This window comes from Glandiceps talaboti, chromosome 17 (assembly GCF_964340395.1).
Source record: "Glandiceps talaboti chromosome 17, keGlaTala1.1, whole genome shotgun sequence".
Classification (NCBI taxonomy): domain Eukaryota; kingdom Metazoa; phylum Hemichordata; class Enteropneusta; family Spengelidae; genus Glandiceps; species Glandiceps talaboti.
The window spans coordinates 3538333-3558451 of NC_135565.1; the positions used below are offsets into that span (position 1 = coordinate 3538333).

A 20119-nucleotide genomic window follows, 5' to 3' on the forward strand; every position below is an offset into this window, starting at 1 on the left:
TGGTACTACTATGATGGCTTAAAGGAAAGCAATTCACAGGGGTCAGGAGTACAGCACTCCCCAGATCAGTCAGTCAGCTCCCCAGGGATATTTTACCAGTCATCTTTTGTACATACAAATTTAAGTAGCAGAAGTATGGTTGGTAGACAGACGTCTTTCATACTAACTGCTAATTCTTCTACTTGCACAGAACAAGTTATTTAGAAGTACAGTTGTGAACCATTGTGACGTGGTATAGGTATGAACAAAGCATTACAAACTTAATGACTAATTGCACTACTACTCCATTTGAAAAAAAAAAATTGATGCAGGACTGACAGTAGAAAAAAAATTACTGTCACTCTGACTGGGAAAAAAAATTGCTCCCATACCTACCCCCCCGCAGAAATCAAATGGTTCTCCCCTTATGATGAGTTGGGCAATGTCGTTGAAAATTCTTATATTTACTTTCAACTATAAGAATGACGAATATGTGAATCTTTAGTCTACTTCTCTTTGTCATCAATATCACGACCGAGAGTTGAGAGTATGCGGCGTGTTATGTAAGCCTGTCGTATGCAAATAGCATGTGTCCGGGTCATGGGTTAAAGTTGAAACACGAGACAGGACGCGCCTGACTGGTCACCTGATCTGAGTGGCTTCACACACACAAAAAAACCATGAGAACAATAAGATGACATTGGAACTTGACGTCAACAGATGTACGAAAAGGAGGGAGAGCTGAGGTTTAATTCAGAGGCCTTCGGTAAGTTAGTTTCACTGAATTAACATCAACATTTCGTACTGGTAACTGTTGCACTGTGTTTCACCGTTTTCAGTTACTTCAACATTCGACATGTCTATGGGTAGGTCTGAAGGTAATGAATTATTTTTGAGTCACTATATGATTGTACAAACATTCCTATTGAATTTAAAGAGACTTAATGTGTGTAATTTAATCACTTTAGTTACAGATTTAGTTACATATTACATGTAACGTACAATAAGTATACATTTTTGTGAATGCCCATATCAGTAGCATGATATTAGTAGTATCATTAGATATTAGAGTACTTGAATACCTTTCTTTCATCATTAAATATCTCCTCCCAATGTTAGATAAAAGTACATGTTAAAGAAGTGTTAATTAGTGTAATTAACATGTAAAACAATGTATTAGTAAGCCTACATATTTTCTGTTCATAAATAGTTATTGACGCTCTATTTTGAGTGAACTTGTCAATCATCAAACCACTAAAAAGTAAGCTAAACAATAGTAATGTAGATTACATGAAATGTACAATCAATAAGAAGGCAAAAAAAAAAAAGTTTGTCTCTCGTCCTAGGGAAATTTCAAAAATGATGCAGTGACGCACTTTTTTTTGAGGGGGGGGGGGTGTTGGTTGGGAAGCAAACTGACTCATCAACCATTACACCATCACAATACATGATGTTACCACTGAAGCTGACCTGAACAATTAATAACATTTATTAAACTCTGAAAGTAAACTACATGCACTGTACACTGTTTGTTTTACAGCCTCTCATCTGTATTTTTCAAACTGTTTGGTTTTACCATCAACATGGAAAGTAGATGTTGGCGAAAATGGCCAAAAAATTGCTAGTCCCGGACCCAGGACCAGTGGATTTGTTCACCCCTGCTAATTAATAAAAAAAATCGCAATTTTCACCATGTTCCACCTCTTAGATTTTTCTAGACTTTGATATGTTGTTCAGCACAAAATTCTGAATAAGATGCACTAAAAATAATTTCTGTTGCAATTATGTCAAACCTTATTTTGACTGGACTATAAAGTGGGTAAATCTGGCTTGGTACTGCTGCAATTGCCCGCATATATAATATACATTGTGTCACCAAAAAAAACTTTTTAAAAAGAGAGCATATCCGATTACTGTAACTTAATTCGCAAGTACCTGCTACATTAGCACAGGAAGGTCATGTATGTATGTATACATGTATGTATACGTATGTATGTATACATGTATGTATGTATGTATGTATGTATGTATGTATGTATGCTTGTATGTATGTATGTATGTATGTATGTATGTATGTATGTATATATGTATGTATGTATGCTTGTATGTATGTATGTATGTATGTATGTATGTATGTATGTATGTATGTATGTATGTATTTATGTATGTATGCATGTGTGTATGTATGCTTGTATGTATGTATGTATGTATGTATGTATGTATGTATGTATGTATGTATGTATGTATGTATGTATGTATGTATGTATGTATGTATGTATGGATGGATGTATGCATGCATGCATGCATGCATGCATGCATGCATGTATGTATGTATGTATGTATGTATGTATGTATGTATGCTTGTGTAACAAATACATAATTATGGAACAAAAACAAGTTATTTGTTTGTGACATTTTGTTATAAATTTGTTGACAGATTTCTACAATGAACAAACAAGGAATTGAGCTATATGTGTGTGGGATCTTGATCGTTACATTACTTGGTAATGCCATTGCTAAGCAACCACATATCATCTTGATAGTTGCAGATGATTTGGTAAGAGAAATCAACAATTTATTTATTTATAAAATTATCAAATTATTGAAAATAATTGCATAGTGATTAACTTGTACTGTAAAAATACAAAAATTCTGACAAAATAATGAAATTCATTTAAACTGATAACAGTAATAAAAATGATTTAATTCTACTCTACACAACAACACAACACACTGGTTGGGGTTAAAGGTCAACTTTGTAGTTGACAACACACAATTATGCCTTACATAGAAATAAAGAAACAAAAATTGTTGTACAATAGTAATAGTAATAACGTTATATAATATACCATGTGACAGCAGCCTCTGTCAAGGATCACCATATCATATCATATCATATATTCATAACCACAGCTTCGTACATGGATTTAAACTCCAATAATGCCTGTGGCTGTTATTGCTGTACACCAAAATTTGCAATGTACAGCAATTAAACTACCAGATCTAACTGAATGCCTTCCTTAAGTAATTTCATGATTTATGCAAGAAATTTAGCTCTATATCAGTGATTCGTCAAGTCCCAATGAAAGTTAGTTATCAAAAATGTTGTTGAAATGCCTGCCACGCCCAGGAAAGCTTGCCATCCTCGACTTCACTCGACTTTCGTGATCCCCTACATACCCAGGATATGGCATATGCGTGTTGAACTTCCTTCTGTCCCACCACGAGTTTACACATTCCTTTAATTGCTATGGGAAAATTGTCAAGATTTTGTTGAGTGGCGCGCCCTCACTGTACACTAATTACATAGAGGTCAATGTATAGGTCACCATTATTGATACATTGTCACGAAATATTCTTCATAGGCTAGGCGAGGCTTGGTCTATTTTCCATATTTTGACCACACACATGATTTGCGTATAAATTATAGATTATTACACTTGATAAATATGTGAGAGTGTATTTATATCCTGAGATACAGAGCTAAATAAATGATTATGTACAAGCCTTGCAACAAACAGCAGTAGTTTGTTATCGAGAGAAATTGGAAAAGAACACGGTAAAAAGGAGACGGTTCGAGGTCAATATAATACTTCCTAAACTTCTAATCGAAAATCGAAAAAGACACGATTTCTCTTTATTCATCTGCGCATAAGTGTGTGAAATTTGAAAACGATAAGTCCATATTTGACGAAATTGAAACGATGATAAATATTTCACCTGTTTGTGAACTCCACGCTCATTGTAAACCTATTTTAAGGCCAAGAAAAAAAATAGTTTTCTGGTGAGTTTGAATCAAGTTAAATACCCTTCTTTCTTCTCGTGTTTGTCCAGCCAATGCAGAGTGCATATCCAAGGGAAACACAAAATAAGGTTGGCACGTACGAAACCCCTGAAACAGAGTCTTTCTCAGTGTAGATTTATGTAGAGCACGAGTATAAAGTTGGCGTCAGATTCAGATTCAGGTAGCGTCATATTGAGCGTCAGATAGCCTCAGATCCAAATACATTCAACGGCAGTGAAGCAGAATCCTTCCCTCTAGTCTCAATGGTATTATTTCAGGTTTGAGTCCGATGGGTGTCTTCGGATCTGAGGCCATCTGACGCTCAATATAACATTCATAAGATAACGCTACCTAAATCTGAATCTGACGCCAACTTTATACTCGTTCGATTACTCAAATTGGTAATTAATATTCATCGGATTATTACGAAAACCTAATCAGTTCTGGCCATTACCCTACGGAACATGTCTATGAAATTTCGTTTGAATTGATGCAGCTGTTTTTTCGGAAATGGTGATACACACACACACACGCACGCACGCATGCACACACACATGCATGCACACACGCATACACACACGCACAGACACACAGACTTCATCGGTATATTATAACCTTCCTTACAGAAGGTAAAAACTAGAACCAAATGTCAAACTTGCTTCAAGTTACATGTACATTGTACTTGTCCATTTTGGTTTGTCAATTTTGTAAAACTTGGCAACATATGATGTTTTAGACTCTATTGTCACACACAGTGTGTCACTTTACAGTTCTTGAGATGACTCTAAAAGGATTTGCAGGTTCATATACATAAAAACTGTCATGTACGGCTGCCAAAAATCAATGTGTGGTATATCATGTTGATCAGGCAAACAAACTACAGTGTTGAAAGTAAACTTGTAAGTGTTAGTTTACGTAAAGCCATATAGCTGCCCCAGAACAGTTGTAAATGAATTACACACAATCTGTCACCTAACGGATATATGCACATCTCTTTTTTCCTTGTACATTTACCAGGGTTGGAATGACGTGAGTTTCCATGGATCTAACCTGATTCCTACACCAAACATAGATAACCTTGCCTACAGTGGTATTGTATTACATAATTACTATGTACAACCAATCTGTACTCCAACTAGAGGTGCTCTGATGACTGGCAGACATCCCATACATCTAGGTAGGTGAAAAAACACAAAGTGGTTGGTTTGCATGGGGATCGGATGATACATTGATAGTCCAGGAAACACATGAATAGTGCAAAATGTTTTGCCGCTGGCGGTGCACTCACTCTAGGTAGGTTGCAGTCACTTCTGTTTTGCAGATCACACGCGTGATAGTGTGTGCCGCAACATACAATCCAGCAAATACCTGAATATAATCGGGACCTGGTAGGATAGAGGTTAAAATGTGAATGCTTTAATCCTATGTGCTTAGGCCTAAAACAGTTGCGTGGTTCCAATTACACACAATTTTAGAATAGGTGGGGGTAGGTAGATTTTTTATTTTATTTTATTATATTTTGTTTTTCAGGTGTGAGTGTCTAGTTCAGGTTTTCCATTGTTTTCCAAATGGTCTCTATCTTATTTATTTCTTCCTATCAGATGTACAGCCATTACAGATTGGAAGAACAGTTTTATATTGTCTTTTTTAGTTTACGTCAGTCTCTGCATCCATTATTTCTGGCGACACTTCACAATTTTCACGATTTTATTATTTTTTTCACGAATACGTACAAAAAAAGTTTAGGGTCGGCAGTGAAAATCTAGGTGGGGTGGGGTATTAAACCGAACCAAACAATTTTTTCTCTCGGCTTTATAGGGGTTGCAATGATGAGTATGCTCCCCAGGGAGTTGAGGAAGTAGAAAGGGCTGTTATGCCCCTACAGATCCAATGCCAGGGGTAATACATATAATTATGAAGTGCTTTGAGGAAAGTTAGTGTTGGAGAGTACTACATAAAAACTAACATTACTAAAACCAACACTTATGATAAATAAATTTTATTTTATAAGTTGGAACACAAGTTATCACATAATCTTTGCAAACGAAGCTTCCAGTTTTAGTGAATATTGTGTGCTAAAACAGCAAATTCACTTCTCATCTTTATTAAGACCACATCACAAAACAACATTAAAGTGGCCATATGGATAAGGATTGAGTATTTGTTTTGGATTTTTAATTTACAAAATAATTTTATCATGGCTTCCTACTGGAAAAATGAATGGGAAACAGCATTGACCAAGTCTGTGATTGTAACTCAATACATTGCAAAAAGCTAAAGATATGTATAAAGTTTGTTATTGTATGTACAATAACAACTGTTGTACACATATATAAGGGTGACCCTATGTTTTTAATGTTTCTCATTACTTTTTTTTAATGGCAACTATGGGTCAGTCAGTAGATTTAAAAAAAAAAAAGAAGTAAGGAAAAGGAAAATATCCTCCTGTTCATTTTTCTCTGCCTCTCCTTTTCCTCCTCTCTATCTTCTTTTTATTGGATTCCTGGTAGCAAACCCTTTCCCAGCTTCTCTACACAATTGTCACGTTTTCAGCCCCTCTACTTGAATAACTTCCATCATGAAAGAAATTCTCTGTTTTATGAACAAGTGTTGTCACCACCCCCATGACTGTAGATGGCATCGATAGTCCAGACACTTGCTAATTCTTGCCAGAGATGGCAATATCTTGCAAAATATTAAGGATAGGTGAAAATAAGAATATTTTTTTATTTTGATGTCGGAGCTGAAAATTTTGTCGGTTGGGTAATGAGAAACAGAAAAATGATAGGGTGACCCTAATCTTTTGCAATTTATTGAGTTATAAATAAGGATTTGATATATGTTGTTTCACATTGATTTTTCAAGTAAGAAGTCATTAAAATTGTTTTATAAATCAAAATCCAAAATGAACACCCCAATCCTCATCCACATGGCCAATTTAAAATGGGATTTTGAACATCATTTATTGCATTTGTAGTTCCAACTATACATGTAGTTAAATAAGCCCTTTTAGTACAAATAATGACTAAACACTCTTTCTCTTCTGTTGATATAGGTTTGCAGCATGGTGTAATAGTAGCTTCCCATCCATATGGTTTACCATTAAATGAAACCATTATGGCACAGTATCTGAAGACATTGGGATATTCCACACATATTGTTGGCAAGGTAATTCAATATGACTGTACTGAGCTGTTAGTGCCCTGGGCGTAAACTTTCCTCAAAGCAAAAGGTATACTGTCACCCAGACGCCCCTCCCGTGCAAATGGATATAGTTCAAGCCTTATCATGCCACTCAAGGATATTACCTATTGTGTTAAGGATTAAGATCAAGATATTAATGGTTCCCATTCCTGCAGTCATTATGTATCCTCTATCCTGACTATCCAGTTTATTACTTCCCAGTCATACAATTTGCATCATAAACTTGCATCTCCTCTTCCACCTTATGTGAATGCTTCTACCTCCATACCTTATATATCCCCATACTTACACTGCATACCTCCTGGCCACTCCACCCTGACTTATGAGGTGTCCCAACTGTTTGATATATTACATGTATCTAACAGATATTTATTTGAATTTAAGCAACAGGGAGTATTAAATGTGAATTTTCCACAGTGCAGTTTCATGGATCATCTCAATATTCTATCCATTTCTTTCTATATCTACAATTATATTTTATTATTCTGTGCTTTATTTGATTTAAAAGCTACTGTAAATCCTGCAAGTTTAAAGTTTATCCATATTTTCTTATTGTTGTCTCAGGAACACTTTCTACTACTCCTCTCATTGTGATAGTGAGATTTTTTGATGCATACACGACAGATAATTTCATATAGTGGTTTGCCGTTTGTTCTGTCCTCCAGCCAATGTGATTCATTATCTCTTGGGTATAGTAGCACCGTTTAGAGATGTGGTAATAACACACACAGTTATAATACTGTATGGTGTTTTGCCATTATCTAGGTTTCAATTCTTGAGGGTATGATTTTAGCCAATGATACACATTTATACAACCTGTGTCGATAACGGCTTCTTTTCTACTTGCCTTGTGGGATTGGTTTGTCAGAAGAGATATCCTGAGACCAATTGTTTTTTCAATGTATTGTTACAAAGTGTTAATTGAGCAGTCAGATGTCTTTGCATCTCTTGATTGTGAACAAGTTAATCTCTGCACCTCTTGGTCTTTCCAAATGTGTGATTAAATATTATTCTTGGGAAGTGAAGGATTTTCTGCATTTTTAGCCGATCCAGATCATTGGCTCTGTCAGCAGTAAAGAATTCTACTTTGAAAAATGTCAGGTCTCTTGTGTAGGTATGTATAGCGTGGTTGAGGGCGCTGAAGTCATCTTCTGTAAAATATGGACGAAAACCATCACCATCTTTGTCAAAAACAGTGTCTTTGTTTGCTTGGCTGTTACATGTGCCTAAAATTAATTTACTTGTTCTTCAGCTATCTTTTGAACATATGGTTGGACCGTGATGGAGTTAGCAATTGTTAGCAAGGTAATTCAATATAACTGTATTGAGCTAATAGTGCCCTGGGTGCTTTCATTGTAAACTTTCTATTTCAGTGGCATCTTGGTTATTTTGCCTGGGAGTACACTCCTTTATACCGTGGTTTTGACTCACACTATGGTTACTACAATGGGGAAGAAGACTATTATATACATGCAGCTGAAGGGAATGGGGTAAGTGGACAAGCAAAAAAAGAAATACACATCGGTACAAATATTAAATTGTATTAGTCCAAGCCAAAGTAAAAGGAAATAGTAACATTCATGATCACCAACTTTATATCTTCGAGGTATTTCTCTAACTTTCTGTTTTTTGCTGGATGTGGAATCCAACTGGATTTCATTTGAATGGATGTACTCTTGTTTGTAAATGTCGCATGATGACACTTTTCGAATGCTTACATCGTACAACAACTGTTTCCTGTTTGGCTGTTTTGGTGTTGGAATGAACTTTGCATTGTAAACATTATCCGAGCGCCATTGGTCTATGTGAATCGGGTCAGCTGTCCCTGTGCCGTTACACTGCAGTTGGATATGGGTGATACGGGGCAAGTGTTGGATCTGAGCCAGGGTTAACTTATCGCCAAACATTGCCAGCTGTGAACATTTTAAACAGATGACAATGATACATTTAAGAATTGAAAATATTTAGTATCGCTAGATGTTATTTGTTTGACCTTTAACGGTTATTTTTTGTGTATTTCCGAGCTCTCAAATTAAATCTCATCAATTCTGTGTCAATCCTTTCACTCCTGCTACATACTTACTAGGGGACCCTTGGTGTTGGGCCCTAGTGGTAAACAACAGCACAAGAATTGACAGTAAGATATATACCAGGGACTGGTAATAACAAAATGCTATTTTGAAATTAGGTGAAAAGAAAAACAATAATTGTTTGTTGCCGATACTATGGCCTTAGAAAATAGGGTAGTTGTGTTGGGATTTTATTTTATTTTTTTAATTGTTTATATTTTTGAACAATATTGTCATATTGCCCCCCCCCCCCCCCCCCAAAAAAAAAATGTCAGTTATTGAAAGTTTGATGAGATATATTCAGACATTGCTAGGGAAAGAAAGGAAAGAAAACATGTGCATGAAGGTCAAAAAGACAGAATTTCTTACCTTTTTTTGATGTGATTATGTCAGTCTGGTCATCAGAAACACATATTTTTAGCATAACTGAATTGATAAGGTTCAGTAGTGCTATAGGCATGGCAAAGTGTGTGTGTGTGTGTGTGTGTGTGTGTGTGTGTGTGTGTGTGTGTGTGTGTGTGTGTGTGTGTGTGTGTGTGTGTGTGTACTGCTGGACCGATTGCTTTGATATTTGGTGGACATGTTACTTCAGTGTCTAGTTGGAAAATTGTTCAAATGGAAATGATTGCATCAGAGATGTGGGTTTTGAGTAAAAAAAAATGTGATTTTTGGTCAAAAAACTTAAACTCCAAAACTACTGGGCAGATTGGCATGAAATTTGGTGGGAACATTTTTAGGGGCGAGTAAATTAAAATTTGTGGATGACATGTTGATTCCATCAGCAATATGCAAATTAAGGCTAAAAATGTGTCTTTTGGTCAAAAACCTATAATTCCAAAACTACTCAGCAGATTAGGCTGAAATTTAACAGGGATGTATCTGTTGGTGTATAGATGAAGAAATATTAAACATTTAATGATCTCATCAGTAATACGCAAATTAGGTGTGAAAATGTGAATTTTGGTCAAAAATTTATCTCAAAAAGTACTTGGTCAATGAGATTGAAACTTGGTGAAATGCTTCTGGAAGTGTTATTCTGCAGATTTTCTTCAAAATATTTTGACACAATTGGCCCTAGCAACCTTGACCACGCCCTTAGCAACAACCAAATGGCAGTATATTTTGGTCAAATAAGAACATGATCATCTGATAGGCAAGTGAGTAAACATTCAAAAAATGTATGTAAATTAGCCTAGCAACAATACCACGCCCATAGCAACAGCCAAATAGTCACATATATTGCGAAGATAACAGGAATTAAAAGACAAATGAATAAACATTCAAAAAATGTATGCAAATATATCTAGCAACATGACCACGCCCATAGCAACAGCCAAATGATCATGTATATATCGCAAAGATAGCAACATGGTTGGATAGGCAACTGGATTGTCATTCCGCAAATGAACACCTATTGTTAACATGGACTAGCATATGACTAAACATTTTTAAGAATTGTACAGTTGTGCTACAACATCATTGGCGTGTTTTTTTTTATTTGGCCTTAGCTAGCTACATAAGAACTAGTGTATGATAATTCACTTTGATTCTTATTTTTTCCAGAACTATATTGGTTTAGATTTCCGTGATGATAAAAATCTTATGCGATCAGCATTTGGTGAATACAGCACTGAACTGTTCACTGCAAGGGCTGAAAAAATTATACAAAGCCATAATCCTGACAAGGTAATGTATGTATGTATGAATGTGTATAGAGTCATCATGGTGTAAAAATATAGGCATGAGTGGATGACTTGGAATCAGCAACTCACCAGTTCAATCCTCACCATTGCCATTTTTCTGAATAACTAACGTCCTTGGGCAAAATTTGAAACACAACCATGTCCCAGTCAACCAAGCTGTAGAACTGGGGACCTGGTAGGATAGATGTTACTATGTGAAGGCTTTTATCCTAAGTGCGTTATAGAGACTTCCCAGTGTTAAGTCACAATTCTTTGATAGAATAACAAGCTTCAACTTCAATGGGTTTTTTTTTCTACAGCCTTTATTCTTGTATTTACCTTACCAAGCAGTACATAGTGCCAACCGTAAAGTCCCCCTACAAGCTCCTTACAAGTACACCAGTAGATTCCCTTACATACAGGATGAAAAGAGAAGAACATTTGCAGGTAAGAGAACAAATGTTGAATATTTGTAGGAAAGAAAACACATACACACATATACATGTACATACTTGTACAATGCCCTACTGTAAGAATACACAATGTATAAATGCCTTGATATAGAACATACATGTGCATATTCATTTTCGTCGTGATACAATCCGATATGGCTGCCTGACAGCTATTTTGTTGGCGCAGTTTTCATGTCCAAAACCATAACTCAGACATGCTTGAACAGGACCACCCCCGCCCCCGTACCCGACCCATCCTTTATTGTTGAATGGTTTATTCCATCACATCATCTTGAAGAGTAGGCATGTCCCATGTCCAACGAGGAGACACAACATATCTAAGTCTGTTTGATTTAGGTTCACAAGTGTTGTTGTGTGATCAGAGTAGTGATATCAAGAAAATGACAACATAAACTGCCAGTTCCTTAAAACCCAATCATAGCGGGGACTGTCATTCTCAATGACTTGTTATATAATAATAGCAGATGAGAGAACACAATAAAATAAAATACTTTGATCATGATGTAAAACATTTTAATTATTTTGTAGGTTAGAGAAAAGACAATTAATAGAATGCTAGTCGGCAAGAGAGCACATATTATACCGTAATATGAACTGAAAGTGATCCCAGAAGCCAGTTTCTCAAAATAATTGCTGAATTATCAAAATGATTCAATTCTAATTCTAATGCATTCTGTGTACTATAAAATAATGTTTTTACTATTAGGAATGGTATCTGCATTAGACGATGGGATCGGTAATGTCACCCAGGCTTTGCATGATACTGGTCTATACAACAATTCTGTCATTATCTTCACAACTGATAATGGAGGACCTGCTGCTGGCTTTGACAGGAATTATGCTTCGAACTGGCCATTAAGAGGAATCAAACACACATTATGGGAAGGAGGTGTTAGAGGTGCTGGTTTTGTTCATAGCCCACTGCTGGAAAAACCTGAAAGGATATCTCGTGACCTGATCCATGTCTGTGATTGGCTTCCTACTCTGTATCATCTTGCTGGTGGAAAAGCATCTGATTTGCCAACAAACTTGGATGGATTTAATGTATGGGATACCCTATCTAGGTAGTACTAATTCAGTTTTTAGTTAAAAGTTTTATCCAAAATTTTAAGAACGACACTCATCACTGTTGTTTGTGTATGATTGTTTGACAGTAATAGTCCGTCTTTGTGATTGGTTGATGGCAATAGTCTGTCTTTGTGATTGGTTGATGGCAATAGTCTGTCTTTGTGATTGGTTGATGGCAATAGTCTGTCTTTGTGATTGGTTGATGGCAATAGTCTGTCTTTGTGATTGGTTGATGGAAATAGTCTGTCTTTGTGATTGGTTGATGGAAATAGTCTGTCTTTGTGATTGGTTGATGGAAATAGTCTGTCTAAAGTTTGTGATTGGTTGATGGCAATAGTCTGTCGTTGTGATTGGTTGATGGCAATAGTCCATCTTTGTGATTGGTTGATGGCAATAGTCTGTCTTTGTGATTGGTTGATGGCAATAGTCCATCTTTGTGATTGGTTGATGGCAATAGTCTGTCTTTGTGATTGGTTGATGGCAATAGTCCATCTTTGTGATTGGCTGATGGCAATAGTCCATCTTTGTGATTGGCTGATGGCAATAGTCCATCTTTGTGATTTGTTGATGGCAATAGTCTGTCTTTGTGATTGGTTGATGGCAATAGTCTGTCTTTGTGGTTGGTTGATGGCAATAGTCTGTCTAAAGTTTGTAATTGGTTGATGGCAATAGTCTGTCTTTGTAATTGGTTGATGGCAATAGTCTGTCTAAAGTTTGTAATTGGTTGATGGCAATAGTCTGTCTTTGTGATTGGTTGATGGCAATAGTCTGTCTAAAGTTTGTAATTGGTTGATGGCAATAGTCTGTCTTTGTGGTTGGTTGATGGCAATAGTCTGTCTTTGTGATTGGTTGATGGCAATAGTCTGTCTTTGTGATTGGTTGATGGCAATAGTCTGTCTAAAGTTTGTAATTGGTTGATGGCAATAGTCTGTCTTTGTGATTGGTCGATCGCAATAGTCTGTCTTTGTGATTGGTTGATGGCAATAGTCTGTCTTTGTGATTGGTTGATGGCAATAGTCTGTCTTTGTGATTGGTTGATGGCAATAGTCTGTCTTTGTGATTGGTTGATGGCAGTAGTCTGTCTTTGTGATTGGTTGATGGCAATAGTCCATCTTTGTGATTGGTTGATGGCAATAGTCTGTCTTTGTGATTGGCTGATGGCAATAGTCCATCTTTGTGATTTGTTGATGGCAATAGTCTGTCTTTGTGATTGGTTGATGGCAATAGTCTGTCTTTGTGGTTGGTTGATGGCAATAGTCTGTCTAAAGTTTGTAATTGGTTGATGGCAATAGTCTGTCTTTGTAATTGGTTGATGGCAATAGTCTGTCTAAAGTTTGTAATTGGTTGATGGCAATAGTCTGTCTTTGTGATTGGTTGATGGCAATAGTCTGTCTTTGTGGTTGGTTGATGGCAATAGTCTGTCTTTGTGATTGGTTGATGGCAATAGTCTGTCTTTGTGATTGGTTGATGGCAATAGTCTGTCTTTGTGATTGGTTGATGGCAATAGTCTGTCTTTGTGATTGGTTGATGGAAATAGTCTGTCTTTGTGATTGGTTGATGGAAATAGTCTGTCTTTGTGATTGGTTGATGGAAATAGTCTGTCTAAAGTTTGTGATTGGTTGATGGCAATAGTCTGTCGTTGTGATTAGTTGATGGCAATAGTCCATCTTTGTGATTGGTTGATGGCAATAGTCTGTCTTTGTGATTGGTTGATGGCAATAGTCCATCTTTGTGATTGGTTGATGGCAATAGTCTGTCTTTGTGATTGGTTGATGGCAATAGTCCATCTTTGTGATTGGCTGATGGCAATAGTCCATCTTTGTGATTGGCTGATGGCAATAGTCCATCTTTGTGATTTGTTGATGGCAATAGTCTGTCTTTGTGATTGGTTGATGGCAATAGTCTGTCTAAAGTTTGTAATTGGTTGATGGCAATAGTCTGTCTTTGTGGTTGGTTGATGGCAATAGTCTGTCTAAAGTTTGTAATTGGTTGATGGCAATAGTCTGTCTTTGTGATTGGTTGATGGCAATAGTCTGTCTAAAGTTTGTAATTGGTTGATGGCAATAGTCTGTCTTTGTGGTTGGTTGATGGCAATAGTCTGTCTTTGTGATTGGTTGATGGCAATAGTCTGTCTTTGTGATTGGTTGATGGCAATAGTCTGTCTAAAGTTTGTAATTGGTTGATGGCAATAGTCTGTCTTTGTGATTGGTCGATCGCAATAGTCTGTCTTTGTGATTGGTTGATGGCAATAGTCTGTCTTTGTGATTGGTTGATGGCAATAGTCTGTCTTTGTGATTGGTTGATGGCAATAGTCTGTCTTTGTGATTGGTTGATGGCAGTAGTCTGTCTTTGTGATTGGTTGATGGCAATAGTCCATCTTTGTGATTGGTTGATGGCAATAGTCTGTCTTTGTGATTGGCTGATGGCAATAGTCCATCTTTGTGATTTGTTGATGGCAATAGTCTGTCTTTGTGATTGGTTGATGGCAATAGTCTGTCTTTGTGGTTGGTTGATGGCAATAGTCTGTCTAAAGTTTGTAATTGGTTGATGGCAATAGTCTGTCTTTGTAATTGGTTGATGGCAATAGTCTGTCTAAAGTTTGTAATTGGTTGATGGCAATAGTCTGTCTTTGTGATTGGTTGATGGCAATAGTCTGTCTAAAGTTTGTAATTGGTTGATGGCAATAGTCTGTCTTTGTGGTTGGTTGATGGCAATAGTCTGTCTTTGTGATTGGTTGATGGCAATAGTCTGTCTTTGTGATTGGTTGATGGCAATAGTCTGTCTAAAGTTTGTAATTGGTTGATGGCAATAGTCTGTCTTTGTGATTGGTCGATCGCAATAGTCTGTCTTTGTGATTGGTTGATGGCAATAGTCTGTCTTTGTGATTGGTTGATGGCAATAGTCTGTCTTTGTGATTGGTTGATGGCAATAGTCTGTCTTTGTGATTGGTTGATGGCAGTAGTCTGTCTTTGTGATTGGTTGATGGCAATAGTCCATCTTTGTGATTGGTTGATGGCAATAGTCTGTCTTTGTGATTGGTTGATGGCAATAGTCCATCTTTGTGATTGGCTGATGGCAATAGTCCATCTTTGTGATTGGCTGATGGCAATAGTCCATCTTTGTGATTTGTTGATGGCAATAGTCTGTCTTTGTGATTGGTTGATGGCAATAGTCTGTCTTTGTTATTGGTTGATGGCAGTAGTCTGTCTTTGTGATTGGCTGATGGCAATAGTCTGTCTTTGTGATTGGTTGATGGCAATAGTCTGTCTTTGTGATTGGCTGATGGCAATAGTCTGTCTTTGTGATTGGTTGATGGCAATAGTCTGTCTTTGTGATTGGTTGATGGCAATAGTCCATCTTTGTGATTGGTTGATGGCAGTAGTCCGTCTTTGTGATTGGTTGACAGCAATAGTCTGTCTTTGTGATTGGTTGACAGTAATAGTCCATCTTTGTGATTGGTTGATGGTAGTAGTCTGTCTTTGTGATTGGTTGACGGCAATAGTCTGTCTCTGCAAACTATACTTTAGCAAATAATTAAGGTGTGACTGAGGGTCACAAATGAGGACTAGCCAAGATAAAGAAGTGTTAAAATAAATTTATGACTATATATATAACATCGATAAAAGTACATATGATAGAGGTCCAAAGGCTGCTTTGCATCATGGTGTTGACACGTTCAATTATGTTTGTGTATTGTTGATATGTGAGAAATCTTAAACCTGCACTGGCTGCAACTCAGGATATTTTTTTCATCAAATCATCAAAGATATATATTCACTAAAACGTGGTCAATACTTATAAAAAAGACATGATGTATGTTGATTAGGGGGTCAATATTATCTGTAGGTAGTGTAGTGGCAACTTTAAATCTTGAGCAAACGCTATGTTTTGAAGCAGCTTTCACCATGTTAAAATTGTATCATTTTTCAATTAGACAACCACAATATATTCACTGAAAATCAATAAGACATTGTACATATTAACCAGTGGTCAATATTATCTATAATTGTACAGAAGGAAGTTGAAAAACGTGGACGCCGTTGAAGGTGCTGATTTTAATTGGGTGCAGATCCAAAACTCAATTTGATTAATAAGTTATTGCGTATACAGCTATAAAAATATCTTTATCTACAGGTGGTGCACTGCTGTTCACTGTGTACAGTATTATCAGTAAGTTCTTATACTTAACAAGGCATTTTTTCATGTTTATTTTAATACAGTGGTAAAAAATCACCGAGAGTTGAAATTCTTCACAACATTGATCCTTTTGAAGGCAGTGCTGCTCTCAGATCTGGTGACTTTAAATTGATTATGGGAGAAGAACTGAATGGCAAATGGGATGGATGGTATAAACCAGAGGAATACACCTCAGATTATAGTAAGGATGATTTACTAGATAAATGTACCATCAAATTAATATACTAGTCATTTCTTGCATTGTGGATTTGCATATTATTGGTACTTGGCAAACACTTCATACAAAATATTATTGCATACATGTATGCAAAAGAGTATGTGACCATTCCATGTGTGCAAAGTCATTTGTCAACAAAATGTGTTGTTTCTTTTAAACGCATATAGTAAGACAACCCAATGCAAATAATCAATGGTAGCAATATGTACTGTTATTACACCTAAACGTTCTTACACAAGTTGTCATTGGTCAGAATAGAATCACATGACCTTCTTTAAATAGACTATTGCTAGTGCAGTGATATTGCCTGCGAGTGCAGACACTATTGCCCACTGGAGGTACTTTGACCATTGCGCATTTTTCTGCACATCAAACAATTATGTTTTCTAATGTTGCATGCTTGAGATAACAACGTCACTACAGTGAAAAACACAAACTTATTTGTTGCAGAAGTCAAATAAATAAACTTACAAATGACATGTAAGGTGACCTGACCTCCTACAAATATTGTCACATCTGTATTCAATGGTAATCTAGAAGTACTATTTGCAAAATAATACAACATGAAAAGGAAACTTTTTTATCAATGATGAATGGTGATGAATGGTGATTGGACATTTGATTGATCGGATAAATGATTGAACAGTGTAATAAAATTAATAACATGTGTTCAGGTAATTTCACAAGTCGATGCCTGCCCTCAAGCTGGCATTCTTTAACAAAATTTCAAAACTTTTTGTAAGAATACCAACCCTTGTGGAGGCATTTAGTTGTGATACTGCCCTCATTGTCCTGTGCTATTATTGAATTAAACCATCAATGACATTAATATCAGTTAGATTTGTTGTGCTGTAACAATATTGTATTTCAATTACATGTTTTCATTTTTGTTTTGTTCAAAATCTAGTATTTGGGTGCAGTGATAAAGATGAAGGTGTAGATATGTGTACCTATTATACAAAATACAACATAAGTATCGATACAGGTGATCTATTCAATCAACTTATGGTAGTATCTGATTTTAATCATTACTGCAGGTACTGAACTATTGATGTGCTATTTTTCTTCCCTTGACTCACTGAGTCAGATGTTGTCTTCCTTTACTCTTTGCCTTTCCTCATTGGTCTCACTGTATTTATTTTCACAGCTACTGGGAATAATACATCCTATGATCCAAGGGCTGCAGTTGTCAACTGTGGTGTAAAACCAGCCAATGCTTCAACAAATTGTAAACCCACAAAGAAACCTTGTCTTTATAACGTAATAGATGACCCATGTGAATTTTACAACCTAGCTGATCAATACCCAGGTAAACTAATAATGTTATGTTTCCATAGCAACAAAGTTCAAATCATACATGGAGAATGTTTTTAAATAGTTATACAACCAAAGTCAAATTGACTTGAGTTTGAATAAAAGGACAAGTCCAAGTCTGGTTAAAACTTCTGCTTTATTTGAATCCTGACATTTCAACCGTGCACAGACAGTCTTTTTCAAGGGCTAAAACACAAAAAGTATGAAGTAAGGAATAAGAATACAGGAAATGAACTAAAAGCTAAAGTGAATCCAATGAACTTTGTAAAAACAAAAACTAAAATGGTAAGAGTAAAAGAACAGTAAAAATTGTCTACCCACATTGACTGTCTTTCCTAACATATTTCAAAAAATAAATGTAAGCCACTAGCAGTGAAATGAAAGATGAATTTCAATATAATTTTATTCATCATTTTAACCTTTGAAGAAACTTGCAACAGATATTGATCATACAGAGATATGATAGTTCTTAATGAAATTTAGTGCTGTCAATTGCTCATTTGCATAATAAAGAACTTTGGCAATTAGGCCCTATTCCAAGAAAGACTGCACTAAATTTGATGAAACTTGCTAAAGATAATGACCGAGCAAAGATATGATGATATTGATTCAATTGCTAATTTGCATATTTGATGAACTTTTGCAATAAGAGATATATAGCCAGGACTGTACTGAATTCAAGTGAACTTGCTACAGATATTGATTACACAAAGGTACGACAGTACAGAAAGACATTTCAAAGTCTCAGTAAGCACATTAACAACATTCCCCTTCATACGGGAGCATTTTCAGTTCATCTGTGGTTCTGTTTTCTCATATCTTGTAGATGTTCTTCAAATTATGTTGGATAAACTAGCTGATTACAATGCTACAGCTGTATCACCAGTCAACAAAGGTAATGACCCTAATGCTGATCCTAGACGTCATGACTATGCATGGGTACCATGGATTAATTTGACATCAACAATAAATATTATAGAACCCTGAAAGAAAAAAAAATGGTAGCAGAACCAGAAACAAATATTGTACAAAACAAAAATGGCAGCAGAACCAGAAACAAATATTGTACAACAGCTTGTGAAAGAGTTAGCAAACAATATAGAAGTATTTACACAAGTTGTTCAACATTATAAACTGATAAACTATCGTCTGTGAAACACAAACATGATGTCACAAAACATTACTGGGACAAGCCATTAGCCAAGCAAGTGGACTTGTTATCAAAGAGTACCAATATTTACACATGTGATGATGGGCTCTTACATAACACAAGTAAACAGCTGTAAAAGTGTAGTTCACAGCGTTAGATCATTTCTAAGGAGTGAGTCAATTGAGGCAAACCTTATCTCCGTCTTATATCAGTTGTTATCAATTTATTAGGCTATTATAAGCTACAAACAGCTTTAGAGATGCAAACAACTTTTAGGACACCCGTTTTCGCCAGGCAAGCCCGCGGGTTTGTTGCACTTGGACCGCTAATGGTTTGTGACTCACAAAAGTCTAGTTTTTATGACATACAGGATGGGGATATCGACAACAAGTATTGGAGAAATAGGAAAAAACATACACTCTCTAGGTCACAGATCTAATTGGAACTGGTATTACTAAGACAAAGTAAAATAAACAATACAACCGTTTATTAGAGTTAAACTGATCTAAGATGATCTTTGTTGTAGTATTTTGAATAATGTCTTTATCTCTTAGAATTTTCAAAATTGCAATTTTGTGAGATTGTCGTCAAAAGTCCACCTGGCAAGAGTTTAGATCTTTGCCTTGTAATGTGTATGAGCATTTTGTTAGTTTTGTTTGTTTGACATATTTGTGTGTTTTGTAGACTTGTCTTTTTCTTGAGTTTTATTTTTAGGAGCCTGTACTTGCTCCCGTTGGTCTTCCATTGAATAAATAAATCAATAAATAAATAAATAACTGCTTGATTACTCAATGTAAGAAATTCAAATACAGTGTACACAGTTTATAACAATTCTTCTTCTTTTTCTTTGTATGGGAGTATTAAGTGAGTAGTATGTGGTGTATGTATAAGTTTTTTTATATTGTAACTATGCTGTAACTGCATTTTATTACTAACGATCATAGTCTATCAGATATGTCTATTTCAGGAATTTGTAAGGTTT

General features: G+C 35.9%; 1 protein-coding gene across 1 annotated transcript; it reads left to right on the top strand.

The window, feature by feature from the left end:
- Nucleotides 1-611: 611 nt before the first annotated feature.
- On the top strand, nucleotides 612-19818 carry LOC144448320 (arylsulfatase B-like). Its single transcript, XM_078138510.1, has 11 exons — nucleotides 612-745; nucleotides 2417-2536; nucleotides 4781-4940; nucleotides 6819-6931; nucleotides 8341-8457; nucleotides 10600-10722; nucleotides 11039-11165; nucleotides 11898-12255; nucleotides 16480-16637; nucleotides 17821-17982; nucleotides 18814-19818. The coding sequence occupies exons 2-11, from the start codon at nucleotides 2426-2428 to the stop codon at nucleotides 18972-18974; spliced, it is 1590 nt and encodes a 529-aa protein (XP_077994636.1). The 5' UTR covers nucleotides 612-745; nucleotides 2417-2425; the 3' UTR covers nucleotides 18975-19818.
- Nucleotides 19819-20119: the final 301 nt, after the last annotated feature.